Below are 24498 nucleotides of genomic sequence, written 5' to 3'. Positions count from 1 at the left end.
ACTGCTCATCGAGTACTTGAGGTAAAAATCAGTCCCTCTAAACTCCTGCACACTTGTATCATCCTTATATTTTCGGATGCAACCTATGGAATGGTGTCCTATTATTCCCCGCAATCTAATCAGTCACTTACTTTGCATCAGCAGCCTGAGAATGTCACTGTACTGGTCAGGGAACTGGTAGAGAAGGAGGTAAGTCCAGTGCTTACAAAAAAGGTTAAATGGCATCAAAATGTCTTCATCTGGCTCTAGGCCCCAGGCAGTAAGTGCCAAATGAATGGACTCCAGAAGCCTGGTACGATCAGACAGAGGGGGTTTAGTGGCGTTTAACCATTGCTTAAGATCGAACTAAAAAGAAAAAGAACAAGAAGCAATTTTATTGACACTTGAAAATTAACTGAAGTAGAGCAGAGTCTGTGCAATTTAGTTTAAAAGTCAAAGATTGCCCGGTGCTGAGATCACCTTCCAAGATTCCCAAACTATACATGTTCTCCCCATTACAGATTGAGATCAGTCCTAAGCTCTAAAAAAATTACCAAGTTTTATGACTCACAGATGTCAGAGAAATACAACTGAAGACAAAATAGCTAAGGCTCTAAAATTCCCAACTTGTAAAGTAAATTCATCGCCTTGGTCTGAGTTAATTAACATTCTACTTAGAATAAAGATAAAGGCAATTTGCTTAGATGTGGTTTTTCTAAATGTGAGAGACTTGGACATAGTACAACTCATTTATTGAACACAATTTAGGCATCAATTCAGGATCATGCAAAAGGACAAGTCCGCACCAAATGACTACGGTGAGGATCAACCCCAAACTGCTGCTGAGGAGGGTTTGGGAGCTCGGACTTCTTTAGAGTAAAGGTAGGCTGTCCCGCACAACACGACCGACACCCCAAAAGGGCAGCTGTGGCACTGGGCTGCTTAAAGACCATGTACAGTGTGAAAAGGGCCTGTGAGCCTAAGGTCTGCCTACAGTCCGCTCCAGAGGGCCTTCCATGTCTACGAGCGGGAAGCCAGCATAGTTTCTACATTTCAATGATAACGTAGGGATTGGATCACATCTCACCTTGGTCAGCAGCATGAAAATCATGTCACTATTGTCCTCACTAAGAAACTTCACCACTTTCTCATACAGATGTATAAACTCCGCAGGTGCAGCATTGGGAGTAAAGAAAGGAGACAAAAGAGAGCAGAGTCTTCTGTTCTTCAGAATGGTCTCAAGTACTTTTTTACATTCTGATTTGGTACCACTGATGAACACCTTGAAAGAATAAAAGAGGAAAATGTCATCAATTCTCCATTCCCCAGCTTTTATTTAAGCAACCAAGTTTTAAGGGGTAATGTGTAAGGTGAATAGAATTTTCTCTAAATGAAAATATAAAACAACCAGATCTAAAAATCAGCATAGGTAAACCTATCACTTCCAAGGTAGGTAATATTAAAAATCTGCAATGTACCTACCATGATTACTAAGTCCCAAAGTGATCCTGCATTTGTCAAGAAAACAAAACTTCTAGGTTATAGATTTTAATACTTTTAAAAAGCTAACTTTATGTAATTAATGTATAATCAGGATAACTTCACATTGTTTTAACTTGGTTCTAATATTGAAAAGTACTAGAACATATGTGAATATTTAAATAATCTCAGAGTCTCGAAGGCTCTGATAAACTGATCACACACAGAAATAATAAAGGACAAGGTTGAGAAATTTGAATTGATAAAAATTTTAACTTCTGTAAGGCAAAAAGTATATAAAATTAAAGAAAAATGACAAAGTAGAAAAATTAATTTATAACAAATTCCAGATAGCAGGTTAATAGTCTGAGTTGCTCTTTGAAAAGCAATCAAAAGACAAGAAACTCTCCAACAGAAAATGTGCAAAGGACAATAATCAGAAAATCACCAAAAAGACATAAATGGCCAAAACATATGAAAAGTCATGCAACTTAACAAATACTTAAAGAAATATGACTTAAAGTAATTAACAAAGTATCACTTTCCTTATTAGATTAACAAGACTTAGAAAGAACAATCATTCCTACTATAGGTCGTGATATGGAGAATAAATTCAAGCCCTGCAACGACAGTGTAAGTAGGCACGAGCTTCCATGGCGGGCAGTGTGACGATATACATCAAATGCTAGTCCCTTTGACAGAGTAATCATACTTCTAAGAAATTATCCTAAGAAAAAAGTCCAACGAATTCACAAAGATGTGTAAGATTATTTATCTCAGATCTATGGTAGCAAAGCAAACAAACTACCTAAATATCCATTCAGAGGGAACTGTCTCAATTCATTATATTACGCCACTACATATTAAATACCCTGTTAAAAAAAGACTCATAGGGAACAAACTGAGGGTTTCCAGATGGGAGGGGGTTGGGGTGAAAAAAATGAAGGGATTAAGAAGTATAAATTGGTAGTTACAGAATAGTCATGGAGATGTAAAGTACAGCATAGGGAATATAGTCAATAATATTGTAATAACTATATATGGTGCCAGGTGGGGTACCTAAATCATCAGGGGGATCACTTCATAAATTATGTAATTGTCTAACCCATATGCTGTACACCTGAAACTAATATAAAATAATATTAAATGTCAACTGTAATTGAAAAATAAAATTAAAAAATAAATTAAAAATAAATACCATGTTATAGGTCTGTATTTATTAACATAGAATAACATCTGAAAAGATGTGTCTGAATGAAAAAAAACAGGTTACAAAATAGCACAAGTGTTTTTGAGTGTGTTATATGTACCTATCCATCTATGTATCTGTATGTAGGGATAATACATCATTTTCACATATACACACACATACATAAGACAAACAACAAAATGTTAGCTGTGTAGTTAGGATTCCGAAAAATTAGCTCCATAGAGTTAGGATTCTGAAAAATTTTTCTTCTTTATACTTTCTGCACTGTCTGCATTGCTTATAATAAGCAGACATCAATTTTATAATCAGGGGAAAAAATTTTAATCTATTTTAATATTTTCTCAGCATCACGTCCTTATAAGTATCTAATAAATAAGTAGTCATCAGTTGAATTTGGGTGAGAGTACTTGGTTCATCAGTGTTTACATATTTTCCAACAAGTGCCTTTTTTATTACAACACATTTCATAAATCTACATGGCTACATTGCCTTTGCTCTTGTTAAATATCCATATTTTAGCCCAGCCAGGCGTGGCTCAGCAGTTGAGCATTGACCTAGGATCCAGGAGACTGAGGTTCGATTCCCAGTCAGGGCACATGGCTGGGTTGTGGGCTCGATCCCCAGTCGGGAGCCTGCAGGAGGCAGCTGATCAATGATGACTCTCTCAGCACTGATGTTTCTCTCTCTCTCCCTCTCCCTTCCTCTCTCTGAAATCAATAAGGATATATTTAAAATTTTTTTAAAATCCATATTTTAACAGTAAGTCAAGTAAATAAATAAATGGCGACCAAGAATAGCAACTGGGAGGCAGCAGAGCTTCAAATGTTGAGACAGACGACCCAGGATCCAGGTCTCAGCTCCAGCATCACCAACTGTATTCTTTAGGCAAGTCACTAATCTTTTAGAGCCCAGTTTTCTCATCTTTAAAATGGGAATGATATCAATCATAGAAAGTCACTGTGAGGATGAAATAAAATAATGAATCAGAAAGCATTTTATAAACAATCAAGAGTTTCAGTGACGTTATTGGTAACAACACCAACAGCATAGGATAGAATCTGATGTCTCCCCAGAGGCCTTCAAGTATAAAAAATTAAATATTTCTTGTATGAGAAGCAAAATTCTATACCAACAATTCTAATCACATCTTGAGAAGCCAACAATTGAAAGGGGCTTCTGACTTAGGTAAGACTCTGAACCTACAAAACAAGTCTGAAGTCACATATCTAATGAGAATACTACAGGGACTCATTACACCTGAAAAAGGCTAACAGCACAGATTAACGTTACCTGTCCCAAAATCTCAATGCATGAAGTAAAGAACTGCCTTGTGGGAGGATGACGCTGGGTCTCATCACTGACGTAATCCACAACAGTAAAGAAGAGGCCAATGCCAACCTTCTGAACCCCTGGGGTAGGCTGCAGCTTGTAGGTATTCACTAAGGCACTGTGGGAAAACAGGTAAGAGGTGGTATACAGTATGAGAATCCAAACTCACTAGTGTTTCTCTGATACTCTACATTTCTTAGGCAATATTCTTAAGAGTGCTTAGAGTCCCATACAAATGTCACTTTAGAAATATTTCATGGGTTATCTTCAAACTTGACCCAACACCTTACTTTCAATACATAAAAATGATTTTATGCCCTCCAGGAGGAAAAAAAATCAGCTATAACATTCTTACCCTTATTAAAATTTTTCACATTTCATATGTAATTCATAATTTATTATTTAACTTCAGTATTTTTATACAATGCATATTTTTAAAAACAGGAACCCTGACTTCTCTAAATTTTAAAATCCAAAACAGTGACATAGATTGAGGATAAAGATTTTTATATCAAATAAGGTCCTAGAATAAAGAAATCTCTTCTAATTCTCACTTTTTAAGTTCCTTTACTAGTAAAAGAAACATCAACCTCTTGTTCACCTTCTCTACTCCCTCCTTCCCAGACCCCCAATCCAAACCATAGAAAGACTCAGTGCCCCCCTCCACAGCACCATCCCAATCTACCTGGCGATTCATTGCTGGTACTAGAATGTGGAGTCACCTTAAAGTAAAAGGCAGGGTAAACCTCCCCTCTCCCAAGTTATGTCCAGATAGCGTGGGGAAAAGAGAGGATGGCGAGAGTAAGCCAGGAGCTCCAAAAGACAACTGCAATCGCCAAATGCAAGTTGGCAACTATACTCAAGAGCACTAATTCCCCTGAGCAAATCCACTGCAAACTGTGCTCAATAATCTGAGCTGACAATGATGACTTCCTTGGTAAATGTGACTGATATAAAACGTCAGCACTAACTCTCTCCATGACTGAATTTCAATGTGCTGTATCATCTCACATTTCAGGGGTCTACAAACTTACTTTACAAAGGGCCAGATAATAATTATTTTAAGCTTTATAGGCCATAAACTGTTACAACTACTCAATTCTGCTCTTACAGCATAAAAACCATAGATATTAATAGATGGGCATGGTTGTATTCTAATAAAACTTTATGTAAAAAAATAGGCGGCAGGACAGATTTCATCCAAAGGCCAGTTTGCCAATCCCTGTGCTAATTTAATTAGTGGGTGTCTGGGGGCGTGTAGGAGCATGATTACTACCGATAATAACAAAAGAGTATTTTAAAGTAGAATGCCCTCAAAACTCACGTAATCAAGTTTTCTGCATGCACAGCAGCCTCCACAATACTAAGTGGTGGTGGTTTAGTGGCTTCTGCTTGCAGCTGCTTCGCATCTTTCCACAAACCGTGGAGCTGTTGGCTCACTGCTTCATTCTTATGCATACCTTCAAACTAACAAAAATTAAAGTGGTCAACAGATTTTTTTTTGCCCCTACATGTTTCTAGAGCAGATATTTTATTACATATATACTGGGCATATGATGAAAAGATTATTATTACAATTAATATAATTCAAAACTCTTGGTTGAACCTGACAGGGATGGGAAAACATTGTCAAACAACTATTTTCAAGAATCTCAGGTTTTTTCATGGACTCAAACTTGAATTAGTTTATTGCTGGTTCAAAGTCTTCTGTAGGATATGTCCTATGTCACTTATGTTTTGACCCCCCAATCTTCATAAAAAATGACTCAATGTCTTCTACCACTGCACTGAGTCCCTTCCTGAAGCCCAAGACCCTCCTCTGTTGATCATCTGTCCCCACAGCCTTAACCCCTCTGTTCTCCCAACCCAATAGCACATATAAACTCAGTCTTCAGCCGCCACTACAATGATTATAAGCATCCTTTCTCTGTGAGTAATGTGAACACTTAATTCACAAATTTATTTAATTGGGACTCTATGTCCCTATCAGCGGACATAAATTCCAAATCAAAAGCTCCTGAAGGGCAATGGTCATTTGTTCAGTTTTACACAGCACAGCTCTGACAATGCAACCAACACCTATTTTTTATGATCATAATGATAACTTCCTTCTATAAAATGCACACTGTTGTGGTAAAAATCTTTACAAAACTTCTTGTTTTAAAGAAAAAAAATAGGCTGTTAGTATGAATCAAAAGCCAGGAAAGTGACTATCCAAGAATATATAATGTTAACAATAATTACTTTAGTTTTTACTACTAGAGAAATGAAAGATAAAAAAATTTATTTCCACTAAACCACTTACTGAATCAATACAAATATTAAATTTCAAATCTTTGAAGCTACAGGCCAATGTTTAATAGCTTAAAATGTGATTAGGAATATGTGCAGTCAGCTCTTTTGCCCAATGTCACCAACTACAATGAGACTGGGTCTTTGAGGTCCAGAGCCCTTGGCTGACCTGGAGAGAAATAGCCAAACAGAGAGCGAGAAAGAGAACCTGAGAGAAGGAAGGAAGATAGTGAGGATAAAGGAGAGTGGAACGACTAAGGACAAGAGAAAGAACAGAGGTTCACATGACTGGGAAATGTAGAGACAAGACCAAATCCACTTCATAACCCAAACTTTAAAAGCCCCATCCCATGTCATAGAAACTAATGCTGAGGCAAAGAAAATTAACTAGGGTAGGAAAGTTCAGACAGTCTCCCCAAATGTTCATTATTTCCTAGTCTACTTATTTTGTTCATTGTTCCCACCACTGTTGGAAGTTGTCTTTTCTTCCTAGACAGGGCTGAGAGAGATTGAATGACTACCAGCTCATAATTACAAGAAGTCGTAGACAATAGAACAAAGCAGCATGGTGGAAGCCCCTCCTTTTGAGTCATTTTAAGTAGACAAAGAAATTTAAAAGTAGGACATAGCCAGTCCTTTAGCAAGTTTTCACAATAATGTGAGGCCCTCAGTGGGTCTTTTCCATCTTCCATTTCTAGGAATGAACAAATTTTTCACATGACAATAAATCAATTCTGGGTCCCGCAAACAAACCCCACAATATGAAAAGTACAACACAAGAAACCCTATTATAAATCACCCCATTTCCTCAGGGAATATCACTGAATTATTAGAGAGGCAACCACAGAAGAAGCACGTCTCAATTCCCATAAAATATATTTGGCTTTTGGGTACCCCAAACAAGCTATACATAGTTCAAACACTTGAAGATGGCTGGAAATTTCCAGGGCGTTTCCTCCCAGAAAAATTCTATCAAGCAATAAAATATTTTCATGATATAATTTGAAATCTTCATAAATGAACCATTAAAATTATTTTAAAACACATTTATATATTTTAATTTTAAAATTTATATTTCAAATATAAAATCATTTCCCATGAAGCTGATTTTAAAAGTGATCCAATCCATGAATTCTCTAATCACTGATAACATTCCGGATTGAATTTCCTAATTTTAGATTCATACAAATATGTTACGCTGCCAGAAATAAAGGTAATGAAAAATACAAATATAAAAGTTACTTCTGAGAAGACATTTTAGAGTAAACAGTCACTCAAGGAGATTGATGAAGAATACATTAGAGCCCTGGCCAGTGTGGCTCAGCTGGCTGGGTGTCATCCCGTGCACTAAAAGGTTGCCGACTGATTCCCGGTCAGGGCACATGCCCAGGTTGCAGGCTCAATCCTTGGGAGGGGGCATGCAGGAGGCAGTCAATTGATGTTTCCCTCTCACATTGATGTTTCTCTCTCCCTCTCCTTTCCTCTCTCTCTAAAATCAACAAAAATATGCATTTTTTAAAGAATACATTAAAACTGTTAAAATGGAGATGAGCATACACAAAAAATGAAATTTTTGAAAGACAACCAAAAGTCAGTAAAATAAAACTTCCCCAGTTTCTAAAAGCTAACCAACATAGGAGCTATTTTTGTGCAAATGTAGTCAGGCAACAGGTAGGCCTCTGTCTAAGCATTTCTTTCCCAGCTCAGGGAATCCTGAATTCAGGTGTGGACAGAGTGAGGTATGGTGATTAAGGGGCATGTGTTCTAACCAGACTGCCTAGGCCTTCCTGGCTTTGCCACTCACTGGTTGTGTCACCTTAGGTGTGTAACAGGCTCTCTATGCCTCTATTTCTTCACCTGGAAAATGCAGATAATAAAAGTACTCTCTTAGAGGGTTGTGGTAAAGATAAATATAAGATCTGTAAAGTGTTCAGACAGTGCCTGGCATGAAGCAAGTGCTATGATATGCTGGCTAAAGCTTAACTTCCATTTTGAAGTCCTTCTGAAGTTACAGATCCAAATTAATTTTATTTTTTCAAACTCAAGAAGGTGACTCTAGAGGCAGTTGAATTTGTAATCATATTGTTGCACATCCCTCCATTTGCCTGTTGGCAGGCTCCACCCAGCTGATCTGCTTTCCACAGGTCCCTCCAATGTTTGTCTTCAGTGCCCCCCACCAACTGTCTGCAGCACACAGCCAGAGCTCCCAAGTGATCATCCTTTCCAGTGTGAATTCCAACCTTCCCAATGTGGATTCCTACCACCACTTCTAAAACAACTTGATATAGCCAGCCACTGACCCCTAGATGAAGTCATGTCCACTCCATTTTCACACTCCTTCTTACTAAGTCCAAACTATCATTATCAAAATCTTTTAAGGATCAGTTTAAGGCTTCTCTCTCAAAATCTTCTCAATGATCTGCTTTTCTTTGAATTTCTACCTGTTTTATAGGACTCATCAGCACTTATGGGAACAGGTGATTAGCTGTGTGTGTCTTCATTCCCCTAAAAACTGTTATATGCTTTGAGACATGGATCACCTGCTATATACTTCTTTCAGTTTTTCTCAATGATATGCCAATTATTAGGGACTCAAATAAAATTCCCTGAATTTTCAAAATAATTTAAGCAATCTTACCTGAACTGTTATAACTGCTGCTCCTTGGCATTTCTTACCACTACTGCCTCTACACTCCAAATGTAGTGTGATCTGTTCTTCTCGATTAACATACTGTTTGGGCATTGTGTCCAACAGCTCACTATCCAGAGCAACCTGCTGAGATTCCCGAAGAGCAGCCGTTCTGAAAAACATCATCCAGAGGTAAAAGAAAGTCTTGGAAAAGGTTTCATGATAAGTGATTAAAGGCTACCAGTTACCCCAGCCTGAATTAGAGCACAGCAAGATAGAAGTATCCCATAGCAAGAAGACCAAAGGTGTGTGTGCCAAGACTTACCCAAATCCTCTCCCTGGCAGTCATGCTCACCAGAAAGTGAAGAAATGAAGAAAAAGTGGGAAAACTTTTTAGCCATAAATAAAGCTCCATTTAGAATTTGTGTTATATCAGTAATGCTTTTTAAGTGGACCCTTAAATATACAAGAACAAATGAGAATTTCATCCTAATTTAACTATCCTAAAGGGGTGACCTTACTTGTAAAGTATCACTGATTTCTTAGGTATTAGCAACTCAAATTGAATTGCTAGGAAGTTAATTGGAGAAAGGTAATTGTTTACATGGATGTCAATACTGTTCTAAGTGTAATTATTATTACTTTGTCATGCAGGCCAGTTCATGTATGCATATGTATATGAGCTGAGTGCACACACAATAAATACCTGGACCAAAACAGGTCCAATAAGAGAAAAGAGCCAGTAAGAGATTAGTTCCCAAGGGATTTGCCAAATAGACTCTTTTACTTCATAAAACAAACCTACCATACACACGCTCCTTCTCACAAGATGGCAAGCAAGAATCAAAACCCTGAACAGCTGATCATTCTGTATCTCCCATGAACTCAGAACACTAAATGGCTTTCCCGTGCTTCAGTCAATGCCTGTGCCGATTTTTAAAAAACTATGGAGAGTGAAAGAACAAAGCAGTGGCAAACAAAAGTAAACCTCATTTCATACCCTTTAAACACTATCTTTCCATTATCAGAAGGTCTCCTCAGGAGAAGCATAAGAAACACTTAGCTGGCACTGCTGAAGCTCAGAAATGCCACCACAGGAAACAAGTAAAAATTTATAGTCCATGAAAGCACCACATAATTTCAAAGGGATATGAAAAGACTTGTCACAACTTGGTTAACTAAAGTAACCGTCTGGGCCAGTCTCATCCAATTACCCTCATGGCGAGAATGCCAATGAGGATGCTCTTCCAGGTGCTAAATCACACAGGCTGCCAAGGCAGCAGCGCCGAGGCATAATCCGGGAGGTCTCATTGTCTTACCTGGCCTGCTGCTGCAACAGATTCAGGTCTGTGCGCACTAGCTGGGTGGTGTCCTTCTGACTCAGGAGCACAGCAGATGAAATAACTGGCACAGGAGGCCTCACTGGGTGCAGAACAAGGGGAGGTTGGGGAGCATCGTGCTTCCGCAAGTTACTTAAAACCCTCTTTTTAGCTGAAAGAAAATGAAGTCATATTTACTGAGTAATGGTCACTACTAGGTAGTAACGTACTAATTAGGGGCAAAGCCCTGCCTATTACCTTCATAAAAAATACTGGAGATCTACAGAATACATAATAAATAAAGGCCTAAATAAATAAAATCATTTTATTTCTTACAACCTTTGAGGAAGCACCTACAAGCCTACTAATATTCTACCAGGAACTGGGAGATCAGGAGCATGAGGTGTGATGAAATAGAATTCCTACCCTCAAAAAATCTTAATGATAGTTAAAGAGTTAAAGCTCACCATCTTAAATTACCCTAGATAGCCTTGCATGATGCGCTGAGGTGTTGGGACTTATGCTAGTACAAAAGGGATCTAGTGAAAAGCTCTAAGTAAGCTTGAGAAAGATGGTAGCTACCACCAGACAATGGATTAGGGGGATGGGGCAGGTAGTCCAGTTAAACTTTTAATGCAATCACCCGGATAAACTTCATAGGAGTGGGAGAACAAGGATTGAGCATTATGGAATACAGCTAAGCAAAAAATCTTAAATTAGGACAAGATTTAGACAAGAGGGCTGAAAGTAGTAGAGTTAAAATGAATAAAGACATGGGCACTAACTCCCAAAGAACTTATGTTTATGTCATCATATAGTCATTCATTCATTCATTCATTCATTTACTTATTCATTCACTCAATAAACGATTTATGGAGCCCAAATAAGAAATCAGGTGTCACATAAGAAAAATAAAGGGAAATCTGTACCATCCAACTTTGCACCAGATTACACATTATCTCATACTGGTGGGTCCAAGTTAAATGTTTATATTTCTACATCTACTACAGAGCTGAACACACAGTAGGTGTCCAATATATCCTGTCTTCACTCCCTCTCTCTTTACTGCACTATACACATACCACACCACAGGTGGGAACCTAAGAGCATGAAGAAAAGCTGCCACATACCTGACTCTTTTCAATAGTAAAATAACAGGGACGAGAGAGGTCAAGGGAGTTTCAAGTCAATAAGTCAAGTCAACAAGTACTTAAGGTACTACTTAAGGAATTTCTTATTCCATTCCAAATGTAGCGTTCAATTTTCTATACTTGTTAAGGAAAATTTTAAAAAATTTAATAGCCATCACTTTACTTGGCATAAGAAGACTTCTATTGTTTGCACCCCAAACAGATGGAATTTAACATTCCAAACAGGTCAAGTACAGGATCATCCCTTATAGCTGGGGTTTTTCCACTAGAACTACCACTCTGCACAGAATGTAACAAAGCTGGATATTCATCACTGGATAAGACTCCTGATTATGTTCAGGTTTCTTTCAAGCAACATTTTAGGCCATGATTTTAAAGGAAAACTGGAGGCTCTTTTTCTAAATCAATATTATTTATCATGAAAAAAAAAAATCAAGGATATTTTAAATGTAAAATAAAAGACAGGAAAAAAATTCAGAACATTTTTAACTATAGTCACCACTCTGGACCAAAAAAAATTATGAAGCCAACAAAACAAATTTAATTCAAGAAAAAGAAGCTGGTGTCACAGTGTGTAATAAGCTGTGAAGTACTGCTAAAATTAATTCTACCATCACAACCACAAGTTCCATCATTTGATGTAATCATCATCTAACCTGCTATTATCTGTAAAAAACTTAAAGCTTATTATTTTAAAATCTAGGTCTTAATTTAATTTAGAACTGTAACCTATACTGATCACCAGAAACAAGAGACAGGATAGTAAGTGATGAAGAGCAGGGTCCCTGGAGCAAGATGGCTCTACCACTTACCAGCTTTGTGACTCGGGCAAGCTACCTAACCCCTTATGCCTCCCAGGGCCATTATCTGCTCAACGAGGATGAAACTCACAGGGTTGTTGGGAGGGCTAAATCAATTCATATGAAGTACTGGGACAGAGTCTGGAACAAGCTAAAGGCTTAATAAATTACTAGTTTTACTGCAGAGAGACAAATCAGCCTTCTAGGGCAGTGTTAAGGCAATGTGAAAGCACTACAGATGGGAGGACATGAACAGAGAAGTATTCACCAGCTTCCAGATTTACAAACATATTTCTTCTTCTTATTTAACAAACTTTCAGGAATAGAAAATGAGACTCAATATGGCTGGGTTGAGGGCAACTTTTACACCTTCCTCTATAGACTTCTCCATATTGTTTAATTGTTTTTCAATGAACACATATAACTTTTATGATTGGAGGGAAAAAACTATTACTACTTCAGGAGGAAAAAGTGGGGAGAAAGATGTTGGAGGGAAAAATTTTAAAGCCTCAGATGAGACTGTCCAGCACCTTCATTTTACAGATGAGTGGACTAAAGCCAAGAGAGGTTCCTCTTTTTCTCTGATCACACAGCTAATTAGATGGTTAGTGGCAGAGCTGGAACAGGAAGATATTTTTACCTTTCTCTGAATCACTTCAGTGCTCTACGACATTATATATTATTATATTTTGTTCAATTAATTAAATTTACAATTTTGTTGTATGTCCTACATTTTAAACATATATTCAGTAATTAAAATCAGTAAATAACCCCAAATATTGCTTTATGTTATTTTTGTTGTAAGATACATCATCAACTTTCCAGACTGAGTTTTTGTGACCTGGCATAGAAAACTAGCTGGTAAGTTATAAAATTGTTTCTCTAGAAAAATGCACTGTGAGAAACAACCAACTTAAACTTAGAAACTTTGGGAACATGATCCATGTGTATTGTATCGTAAAGTTCCAGACACAGAGAAAAAGTTTATAAAAGAAAAGACTTCTGAATTTTAAAACTGCAAATCCAAATTAATAAAATTTAAAGCTGCACTTTACACACTGATGTGAATTAAAATGTCTTTTCAAAGCATCAAAGAGAAAATGAACCACAAACATACTTAATCACTTTCCAGTCTCAGGTAAAACCATGTCTCAGTTTGGGCCAATGCAATGTAACTGGATAGTCTGTAAGCAGGTTCTTAAAAGATTTTTCTTCCTGCTGAGTGAACTGTGAATGTGACCATAATCTTAAGAAGCGACCTTGGACCATAAGTAGATGTCATGTGTGAAAACACTGGGGCAACCGAATAGAAGGAGCAGGGGTCCTTGAAGGCTTGTAGGTAATGAAGCTACTGCTCTGAAATGCCTGCTTCCAGACTCCTTTTACATGAGAAAAATTAAATTAAATCTCTATCTTATTTAAGCCATTACTATTTTGGAATTTTCTTTTACTCATAGCCTAACCTAATACTAAGTGGTAGACAAGTTAACTATGAACTCCTAAAAAAGCAATTCTTACTGAAGAAATACACTGTGTACACCTTAACCTTCAATGGCTCTGAGTCAGTCACTCATTCATTCATTCATTCATTCATTCATTCAGAGGGGCTGATGCTCATATGACTCACCCAGAAAAGGATCAGTGAAGTCTAGCTGAACCGACAAAGTGCAGGATGTGGAATGGGACTCAACTTTGGTCTGAGTCCACAGACCAACAGTTTCCTGAAACTCGTGATGTATGCGTTCCATGTTCAAATATTCCATCCACAGATCCTAGAATGAAACCATAGGACTTTAACTTTCACAGATATATTCACATATAAATCCATACGTTTAACTATAAAGTGAACCAGGAAGTTTGAACACAAAGTGGTCCATTCCAAGTTCTCTGGCATTAGGATGAATCGCATTTAAAATTGATACTCTAACAATCTTAGCAAGAATCTCAAAACTTTTTTGATTAAGTACCATGATCAGAAAAAATAATTTTAACAGCCCCACTAAGTGTATAGTTATAAATTATACACATATATTACTGAGCTAAGAAATTAGAAGACACAGGTAAATAACAGAAATTTTACAGAGATAAAAATAAATATAGTGAAAATAATTAAATCTGGATTAGATCAAACCTTACGTCCCATTAACAATTTATAGGAAATTTAGGCAATAGAAAAGCATATTAAAGTTCACCACACAGTAAGCAAAATCTAGACTGTGGGGAAACTATGGACAAACTACCCAGTTTCTTCAACAAAAATTGCAAGGGGGGAAAAGGACTATGGGGAGAACCTTCAAATGAAATGGGTTTACAAAAGCCATGAACCAATCACAAAATGCAGATCCTGATTCAAACAAACTGTAAAAATAAATAAACAAAACTTTTATGACATTGATGAGGCAATGAGAAACTGAAACACTCACTAAATGTTTGATTTTAATAGCCTATTACTGTTCTTCAGATGTAGACGCTATTGGGTGATGTTCTTTTTTAATCGTCTTTTTCTCTCTCATCATCAAAAGGGATTCAGGGACAAAGGAAGTGCCTGCAAACAGGGCAGGCGCGTGCACGCTCTCAATCCTCACCTTTTAACGTCCCAAATGCTCTCCAGGGTTAGCTCCCAGATAATATGGTGGAGGGTGTGGGAGAACTACGGATGAAACTGGACACACAGTACACGGGAGGGAGGGGAGAAAGGGCATGTCCATTATACTATTCTATTTTCTGCATGACTGAATTTTTTCATGGTAAAAGGTGAAATAAATAAGTAAATAAAATGAGAAGAAACAGGACTTCTGGTATTTTCTTCCCACAATCCTTTGAGCTGTCTTGCATATTTTGACTGCATACTTCACTTGGGTGATCACTATACGTTAGAATGGTGACTCACTTTAATGAGAAAGAGCCAACCACCAATGAACACTAAAAACTACTTCAAATAGTAATAGCAGGTGATCAGTTACAGACTTCAGTTTTGTGCACCATGATTTTCTTTTTTTAAAGTGTTCTAAAGGATTCCTCTGAACCTAAAAATGTCCCTGGCTTCATATTAGCACATTGCCATGAAGTCCCAAATCATTATTTCCAAACTAACCATGGCATAGGGCATACCAGACTCACAGAAGGAACTCCAAAGTCATCCTGATCACAAGACTGGTTCCTAGACGCACCCAACTGTTCAAGGCACTACATCTCCTTTAAGTGGAGTCACTGTGTCACCTCGTCTGCCTCTGTGCCAAGTAAATGCTGACAGAGGCTAACAATTAGAGAAGAATCCTGAGAATCAGTGATAGGTTAAGCAGAGATGCCTCAGAAAACACAAAAAGACAGAAAAATTCTGAACTTGAATTACAGATCAAAAATAGAAGATATAAAATCAAATGGCAAGTAAGACAAAAAAAACAAAGCAATTAATTCTGTGGATGCTGGGGAGTCAAGATAAATATCAAAGAATCAAAAGAGCTATGATTAATGTTTTAAAACACCAAGTACCTACACGCACAAAACCTTGGATAAGGCCTTGGTGTATGGAGTATAAAGAAATGGGTATGGAACCTCACTCTGGATTTCAAGACACCAAGATCACTTAGTTATTTCTCCTATTTCTCTGGTTCTACACTCTCAGTCTTATTTTTCTGTGCCTTAAATGTTCCTAGTCCTCAGGTATTCATCTTAATCTAAATGCTCTATTACCATTAAACCCCCATCTCCTACACTGCCTCATTTCTGAATTCTATACCTGTATATCCCCTCCCCTCTCACGCTTTGATGGAGGGCTCTCTTTGCAGCCCCTCCAGCACTTCCTTTTCCAGTATTTCCTATCTTTGTAAACAGTATCTCTAGCTGCCCAAGCTGGAAATTTGGAAGTACTTGTGTATCTAATCAGTCCTACTACCACATCAATCCTACTGTGTATCTAAAAATCCTACTGATCCTAATTCTTCCTAAATATATTTTTAACTCATTCATTTATTTAATTACTCCCATTATTTCAATAGCTCTCCAAACAGACTTCAGGGGGAAAAATCCAAATTTTTTAGAAAAGCATATGGCCCTTACAGAGTTGTCCCTATTCACCTCTCTTGGTTTCATCTGTTGTTCCCAACTGCTCTGCCCCAAGCTCTACCTTTCTGAACATGCCATGCTCTCTCACCTGCCATGTCTTTGCACGTACTGGTCTTCCTGCTGGCAACATCCTCTCTGCCTCTCCTCATCACCATGCCTTTCCTTTCAATCTGACCAGTTCTCCTTATCCTTCAGGGCTCAACTCGAAGATCACCCCAGCCCCAGTCTGAATCAGGTGCTATTCCTCTGTGTTCCCACAGCACCCTGTACATTCTACTCCCATAGTCTTTATCATTAGATGTAATAATTGTTTAGTCCCCCATTTGACAGTAAGCTCCTTGAAGGCAGGGACTGTGTCAGGTTTCTTTTTGTATCTTTGGCATTTGATACCTGACACCTTAAAAGCGCTAAATAAATACTCGTGGAAGGAAGAGAAGGAAAGAAGAAAGAAATGAAGGGAGTAAAGAGAGAGAGATAGGGAGGGAGGGAAGAAGGAAAGGAGGGAGGGAGGGAGGGAGGGAGGGAGGGAGGGAGGGAGGGAGGGAGGGAGGGAGGGAGGGAGGGAGGGACTCGAAGATACCTACTGGAGATGAAACACTACATATAATATAGAAGCAGATAAGTTTAAAGATCCAAATTAAAGTCTTAGAGGTTCCTAAATCCCATCCCAGTACTGAAGTCAATGCCCAATAGAGTTCAGCCCCTAGAAAAAAGGAACTGGAATAAGAGAGAGGTGTAAACAAACACACACACACACCCCCATAGAAGCTTAGAGAAAACTTAGAAGTTGGGCCTAAAAAAGGACCACAAACATCTCTGGGTACTAGGGAGAGAACAGCTTAGAATATGTGAAGACTAGAATTGAGTACTTCCAGAAGGGCAACCAAAACTGTGACACCTACAAGTCAGTCATCTCCAAAGCAACATAAAGGTGAGCTCCTATCTATTCCATGCAATGAATTTCATATATAATGTATGAATCCTAATAAATTCTTACATCGTGCTTTTTATAGGAGTGGAGATGACAGCTTAAAAGTGTTCAGCTTCTAACAATTTAAAATAAGAAAGAAGACAAACAGTCCAAGGAAGGCTATGTTTATGAGATTGTACAAAGTTCTAGACTGAGTTTCAAGCCTTCAAGTGAGGTCACGGTGGGTCCAGAGATTCAAAAGGGAATATCCCTTTAATACAATTACTCATATACTGACAAAATCCACAAAAACAATGACCATTTGAGCAAGCCATTTCCATATCGACAACTGGTTTTACTATTTGATTATGTGACCAATTCAAATTACAGTCAGAGATACTAAAAGAGACGCTGTCCTAGTTTCACCTGCTGATTCTGCATCACTTTGGCCAGCCTGTGAGTGTCATAATGCTTTGGTAGAGAAGGGATATAGGTATCTCCCTTCTGAAAATTCTCATCTTCTAGCCATAATATATATACGTTGAAGAGCCTAAAAGAAAAAAACATAATTATATAAAATATAAGAAGATGTGCAGACAGATGTGAAGTTTCTTACATCTCTAGAAACAATGGCACTACAACATAAAAGTAAAGAAAGCACACGATACAGAAAATGTTTGCAACCACCATCCTCCCAAAAAGCTCACGAGCCGGATGGGGAGAAACAGGTTAGGGATAAATAAAATATGACGCAATAGTTGCTACAACAAAATGTGTGAAGAAAGGGCACTGTGAACTGTATTATTAAAGTAGGGTTAATACTTCCAACAATAAAGAAAAAAAAAAGAAAAAAAAGTAGGGTTAAGTAAATAGAAAAAAATCCTGGAAAGATGATTTTATCACAAACCTAGGGCTTGAATTTGGAGCTGTTCTTTCCTAAGCAATCTAGTCAGTAAGCCTCAGTGTTTTGAAGTTTAAATAGCATTCAAATAAATATACCTCCTGTCTTTCTGAGAAAACAGTAAAAACCATTTTCAACTTATGCTTTGGCAGAATCTGCCAGCTTTAGGCTCAATGACATCTCCTGCCACATGGAGTCACAAAGAGAACTCACAGCATGTGTGCACCCTGTTCCCAATAAGAAGAAATAAAACAAAGCCAGGCTATAAAAAAAAAAGAAAAACAATTTCAATTTTCCAGTAAAAACTTTTTCAAAAATTTAATGACATTTCCTTTGTTTTTATTTTGTTTTGTTTTTAAGGGAACACGGTGCATCTAGCCAAAATCACTGGTATTTTAAGCAGCTGTTTGCAGCAAATGGTACTAGTGTAGTCTCCAGCACACGAGTGACTGGGTGGGGAACTGGGCAGAGGCAGCGTGACTTGGCTTTGCTCAGTGAAGTGGAAAATTACCTCCTTTACCTGCGGGGTGGTCTGTGAAGGACGAGAGCTGGAGATAGGGGTTTGAGGCTTTTACAGGGAAGAGGATGGTATGGATCTCTCTTCCAGCTTCTGATTTGATTAGATGGACACTTCACCAACACACCAAAGGAAAGGGATTTAAGAAAGGCAGAAGGGAACAGCAAAGACTTTCTTGACTGGTCTAAGTGTTCAAAGATAAAGTCTTCCCATTGGCTTAGCCTGATTAAACATCAGTTTCCTTCAAGCAAGTAAGACAAGGGGAGAAATCATCTGGAGGCTGAGATGCCCCAAGGGCTCTGAGGTCAAGCCTGAAGCCTCATTGCTGGCTCAAAGCACTCGGGTCCACACCAAGACATTTTGTACCTAGGGTTAACTATGAAGAGCCATTTTTACTGTCTTATTTATAAGACTAATATCTGGTTCATAGCAAACTTATAAATGAAAGATGAAAGAAAATGTGATAGGGACCCAAGCTACTTCAACATTTTTAACCTTCTGGGGATGCCAATACTGTGCCTGATTTTAGAAGCAGTTTGGGGAGATTACTAGATACCACCCCAGGTGGATCCTGAAATCCCCTAAGGGGTCTATGAACTCCTACTTGAAGAACCCCACCATGCTCATTAACTGCTTTTAGAAAACTGTCCCAGCAGGCTTCACTTGTCCGCCAGCTACAACCAATTGTTTGGGTTTGTTTCTGTTTTTATATAAAAAAGAACATCCGCCCTCAGGTTGAAGATCTTTCACTAAGACTCCAGGTACTCAACAGAGATATACACAAACTGCTGATTCATTTCCCACAAGGAACATAGAAGAGAAATACTACAAGACGTAAACCTATAGTCAAACCTGCCCTCCATGTCAATCTAACAAGAGTATAACATCTAGTAGTTTACAACACAAATAACTGCCCCAGCAGAGTACTGTGCTACAAACAAACAACAATGTAAATGGCTAAATAACCATGTGTTACCTCACAAGCTCCGTGTGCAGTTCCGGTGAAGTCAGGTAAGCAGGGGTGCCAGCCTGGCTCTCTGGTGGCCCTTCACTGCCCTCTGCTGGAACACGGAGGGCCTTGCTTGCTGCGTGATGGAAATCAGCTACCTCAGTCAGGCGCCTCTTCATGTCTTTCAACAAATTGATATGAGCAGGGCTTTGGAAAAACCTTCTTCCCATACAACCATCTATGGGTAACCTTAAAATATACAAGCACAGATTACAACAAAAACAATACAAGATGTGCTTTCTATATGACACAAAATCAATTAACAAGTCAATTTACTACAACTGTATATATACTGCATTAAATTAATACATACTATTTCTACCATAACAGTTATGAGGTTCCAACAGATGGGGTGTGTGTGTGTGTGTGTGTGTGTGTGTGTATAAACATAATTTTTTCAAAAATGAAATGCTAAGCAAATTCAAAATATTATCACCACTTAGAGGCACAGAAGAGACTAAAAACAGTCTCTGCTCTTGAAGAACTTGAAATCTGGTAGAAGTTTCAAAGAATTAACATTTACATATATGTTTCAAAGGAGTGAGTTAGGGAAGTGAGAGGGTGAGCTAGGAATTGAACTGGAGCTAGAGATCAATGGTCAGTAACAGTGGACACTTCCAGCTGGCCAGTTCCTTCACATCCAGTAGAAATGCTGGACGCCCCCAGGCACAGCCCAAGGGCTGCCAGACACAGCCTGGCCTTTGTTCATACCTGCTAGACTCATCACAAGTTTCCTCAAAGGAGCCACATGATGGTCACACAAGCAGCCTTTTGGGGCAGTTTCTCTCCCTTTGTGTTTCCAGAGGTTCCAGGGTGTTGTCTTCCCCACATTGGATATGGGGGATGGTAACGAGGGAGTTGCTACAAGATACCCTGAACTCAAAAAAGGTCTATTCCAATAAATGTGAAACAGGAAGGGAGGGAGGCTCCTAGCCAGAGGATGGCTAACTCACCCACCCCAGTGTGAGAACACAGTACAGCAGAGCAGTGCTAAGGCAGGAAGGAGTCACAGAGACTGACAACTACACTGACTACCTACCCGTATTGTGGTCCTGGGCGGTGAAGGTACAGGAGGAAGAACTTCTGCCAGACAAGCGGCAGAAGAGGGTGATCAGATGGTGTGACAAGAGCCTGGTGGGCCCAACGATAAATCAGCAGCCTCTGGAGAGATGGAACAATGGGGAGCTTCAGCTGGGCCTGGGCTTTCTACAAAAGAGGCAGGGCTTTGAGCAACAACAAAATGAACACAATTGCAAAGTATGCTCTTTCTAAATGATCCAAAACTTACTTCTTCAACCCACTAACACTTTAACCTCCCTGTTAGCAAGAGATAAGGGGTAGATTTTCTTCTGTCAAAATATGTCACAGACCCCAGAATTGAAAAGGGTCTTGTCACCTTGTCTAATCTCATATCCATGCCTTGACATCCTTTGCATGCAAAACACTACAGTACAAGAAAGTAGGATATGAAAACCAAAAGTAAAGTTTACTGTCAAATTTTATCTCTTGAAAGTTTAGATTTTTAAGAGGACTTTCAAGAATGATAAATTGCTTGACAGGCTCTGAAACCCCAAAGCAAAGTCTGCATCATTAGACGGTAAAAGAGGAGGTCTTTAATTCTAAAGTCTTATTCCAATCTTTCTCAGACTTTAGTGAGCCTAAGGATCAGCTAGGAAGTTTCTAAAAATAAATTCCTGGTCGCACTCCGAACTCAGAATCTCATTAGCTGGGGGTCCAAGAATCTGATTTTTAACAAGCTCTCCAGGGGATTCCGGTGCACATGGAACACACTGGAAATTGCTTTAAAACGATAGCAATCCCCTTCATACATGCAATGAACACGGCCTTCAATGATTGGTGTGACTCTCAATGTTAAATGAATCTTGGGAAGGAAGTATACACTTCAAGTATACCATTTTCAGCATTGGTTTGGTTATGTGCTTTCCAAACATTCACAACAAAGAAAACACAAGAGTTCAAAAGCTATAGGTGAATCCATCAGTATCAAAGTATAAACCACGTTCTCCCACCCAAATGCAGAACTGCTATTTGCACCTTCAAAGCTTGGTCAGGAGTGAAAGAGGGGTTTATAACCAATTCCCCTTCAACAACTCTTCGGAGCTGAGAATCTTCTTCAAAGATGGATTCCATGTTCAGGACAGTCCATGCAAACCAGACCTACAATAATAGCAGGTAAAGGTGAGAGGAATCAGCAGCTCACTGGGACAAACAAAATACAGCCTGATATTCCACAAACTAACATCTTTTCTATCATAGATCTCAATCAACAAATACTTAGGGTTTCTAAATTTAACACAGTTTTCATACCTATCTATATTCATATCACAGATATAAATTCAGATAACATAGTTCACTTAAAAATGTTAAATTCCTTTATAGTAAGAGAATGTTTGTTTGCTCAACAATATTTAGTGGGCAGTTTCTACATGCATGGGTGACAGGAAAGAGAGCCAGACACAAGCTCTGCCCTTAAGAAGCTTTCCATCTATCAGGAGACAAGACTAATATATAAGTAAGCAAAATGTGAAGTGAGCAGTGGTGACTACTGAATCAGGGGAAAAGTGCTATGGGAAGCCAGAGGAGGGAGGGCAGGATCAGAGGAGGCTCTACATAGAGACTGGAGGAAAAAGCACGCCTAGTAAAATAATCAGCGAGGCAGAGGCAAAGGCAAAGACGTGTGCAGGTAACGGCAAAGAGTTGGCTTCAGCTAGATTACAAGAAGTATAAGCAGGAGGTAAGACTGATAGGAGATTGGAGGATGCTACTACTGGCTTAAGTGATGATGAAACAGCTGTAATTCAACATAAAGTCTAAGCGGTGGTGATAATTCTGAAAATAATGTGCTGGTGATAATGATGAAAACAATAATAACAGCCAACACCTAGAGAGCACTACATGCTAAGCACTGTTCTAATACTTTACATGTCCATTCAATCATTCCCTTTGACAGTTGAGAACAGAGAGGTAAGCAAGCTGCCCAAGGCATGGTGCTAGCAAAGGGCAGAACCCTCCGGCTCCAGTGTCCACTCTTAACCACTCTGCCATGGGGCTGGGCAGGCTGGGCAGTTAGACAGACCAGGTCCGGTCTCAAGCTGTCTGAACCTGAGCCAGCCACTAACGCCATCAAACCTCAGTTAACCCCTCTGTGAAACAGAAAAAGCAACAGTGCAACCTCAGCAGAGGGCTACCGTGAGGATGAAATGAAAAAGTGCTCTCCTGGTGAGTGCTAAGTAAATGCTAATTACATTAGGCTAGTAGTAATGTACTAGCAAGGATGATACCAGTAGTAAAGTTCACTGAGATAAATGCTTCTGAGAGGGTTTCCTACCTGAGTAGGCGTGGCCGAGCCCTCCACGAAGGACGGCGTGATGTTGCCTGCCACGATCCAGCTCACCAAGGAAGAGAGCAGACCCCGGTCACAGTGGTAACCCAAAGCATTCTACACAGGGGAGAGTATGTGGAGCAGAGAGAGGAGGCTTATAAAAAACCTTATCAATGACCTTTTCAGGAATATCAGCAATTATCTTACTACAATGGAAGATTCTGGTAAGACATAGGTTTCAATAATTAATTAGTCCACCAGCAGCCACAGACCCAGGCAGTATATTACAGTCAAATGTAATGGGGGGGAGGGGGTAATCCTTTGTATTTATCCGAGCTAACGGACTGTTGTTACTGAGATAAGACACCAGTGGCCACAGAGTAGTGATGAAAATGGCGTATTTGGGGGAAGCTTCTGAAAAGGCAGCTATCTAGCCAGGGACTGAAAGATAAATTCTCTAACAAGTTTACCTTATGTTGCTGGTAGAGTAATTTCTGCACACAGTCCTCCTGCATCAGCTGAAAAGCTGTCTTACACAAGTGGTCCATAAGGAAGAGGATGGGTTGTTCTCGGAACCAAAGATGTTGGCTTATTAGAGCCTGAACCCAAAACTCCAATACAGCAATGGGGCCCACCTCATTGGGCTGAGTGCTTACAGATATGTGGGCCTATGGAGAAACAGCTCTGGTGAGGTGAAAGATAATAACCAATCTATCATTTTTAAAACACTAACAACATAATATCTACCTCCACTCCAAAACCCAAATCTGCTGACTTTCTTGGCCAAAGTACTGTGCCAAGTGTTCTGAAATGACCAACACGTAGATGTGCTGGCACTAGGGATGTTTGACTGGGAAGGTGGGCCCTGACCTGGATCATGCTGTTGAGAAGCTTCACGTTGTCCCCATGGCTGACTCCAGTCAGATGCTGTGCCACCTTGTGGGTGACCTGCTGCGTGACACCCTGAGGGACGCCACTGTCTAAGTGTAGGAACAGAAGGAGGTGTGCCAAAAACCTGCCAACACATAGGACAACACACTTATCTTCCAATTGAAGTCAATAGAATTTCCAGTGGTTAATTACTTGTGAGGAAATAGAAAAATACTAAAGTGTTCCCATTTTTAGACCAAAGCTCTATTTATGGATTCTGATAAATCTTCAGAAATTTCAAAAGAATAAAGTTTTCCAATTTCATGTGAGTTAAAAGGAATTCTACTTACCAAGTGCAGTGAACAGACCCAAGACACACAAACACTTGTAAATTAAAGAGTACCTGAGGAAAAATACCCAAAAGTGCTCCAGCATTCCCTCTACACTCCCCATTTATACTAACAAAAGCAGAAATGTTAATAAAATCATTCTGTAACCTTTTCTTGGGTGTCAACTTCACACAGGTGCATATGGGGCACTTCAGGGGAGGCCCCCACAATGAAATCATGGCAGTGTCCTCAGTTCCCTGAGCGCACTGGGCTCCCTCCTGTCTCAGGGCCTTTGCTGATGCTGGGTTTTCTGCCTGAAACATTCCCCGACACCTAACCTGGCAAACTCCTACTCATCTCTAGCAT

General features: G+C 39.1%; 1 protein-coding gene across 1 annotated transcript in view; it reads right to left on the bottom strand.

Annotated features, from left to right (window-relative positions):
- EPG5 (ectopic P-granules 5 autophagy tethering factor) overlaps nucleotides 1-24498 on the bottom strand; it is an 83104-nt gene that overhangs the window by 21556 nt on the left and 37050 nt on the right. The window contains exons 18-31 of the mRNA XM_081148240.1: nucleotides 23804-23948; nucleotides 23404-23601; nucleotides 22940-23050; nucleotides 21646-21768; nucleotides 20630-20796; nucleotides 19558-19779; nucleotides 17590-17713; nucleotides 13816-13960; nucleotides 10238-10409; nucleotides 8928-9090; nucleotides 5322-5464; nucleotides 3959-4115; nucleotides 1067-1261; nucleotides 132-345 (exon numbers count right to left, since the gene is read on the bottom strand). Coding sequence (XP_081004366.1) covers nucleotides 132-345; nucleotides 1067-1261; nucleotides 3959-4115; nucleotides 5322-5464; nucleotides 8928-9090; nucleotides 10238-10409; nucleotides 13816-13960; nucleotides 17590-17713; nucleotides 19558-19779; nucleotides 20630-20796; nucleotides 21646-21768; nucleotides 22940-23050; nucleotides 23404-23601; nucleotides 23804-23948 — 2279 coding nt within the window. The remainder of the gene's footprint in view (nucleotides 1-131; nucleotides 346-1066; nucleotides 1262-3958; nucleotides 4116-5321; nucleotides 5465-8927; nucleotides 9091-10237; nucleotides 10410-13815; nucleotides 13961-17589; nucleotides 17714-19557; nucleotides 19780-20629; nucleotides 20797-21645; nucleotides 21769-22939; nucleotides 23051-23403; nucleotides 23602-23803; nucleotides 23949-24498) is intronic.

Source organism: Miniopterus schreibersii (genome assembly GCF_964146895.1).
Source record: "Miniopterus schreibersii genome assembly, chromosome: 10".
Classification (NCBI taxonomy): domain Eukaryota; kingdom Metazoa; phylum Chordata; class Mammalia; order Chiroptera; family Miniopteridae; genus Miniopterus; species Miniopterus schreibersii.
This window is presented reverse-complemented; position numbering and strand designations above follow the sequence as displayed.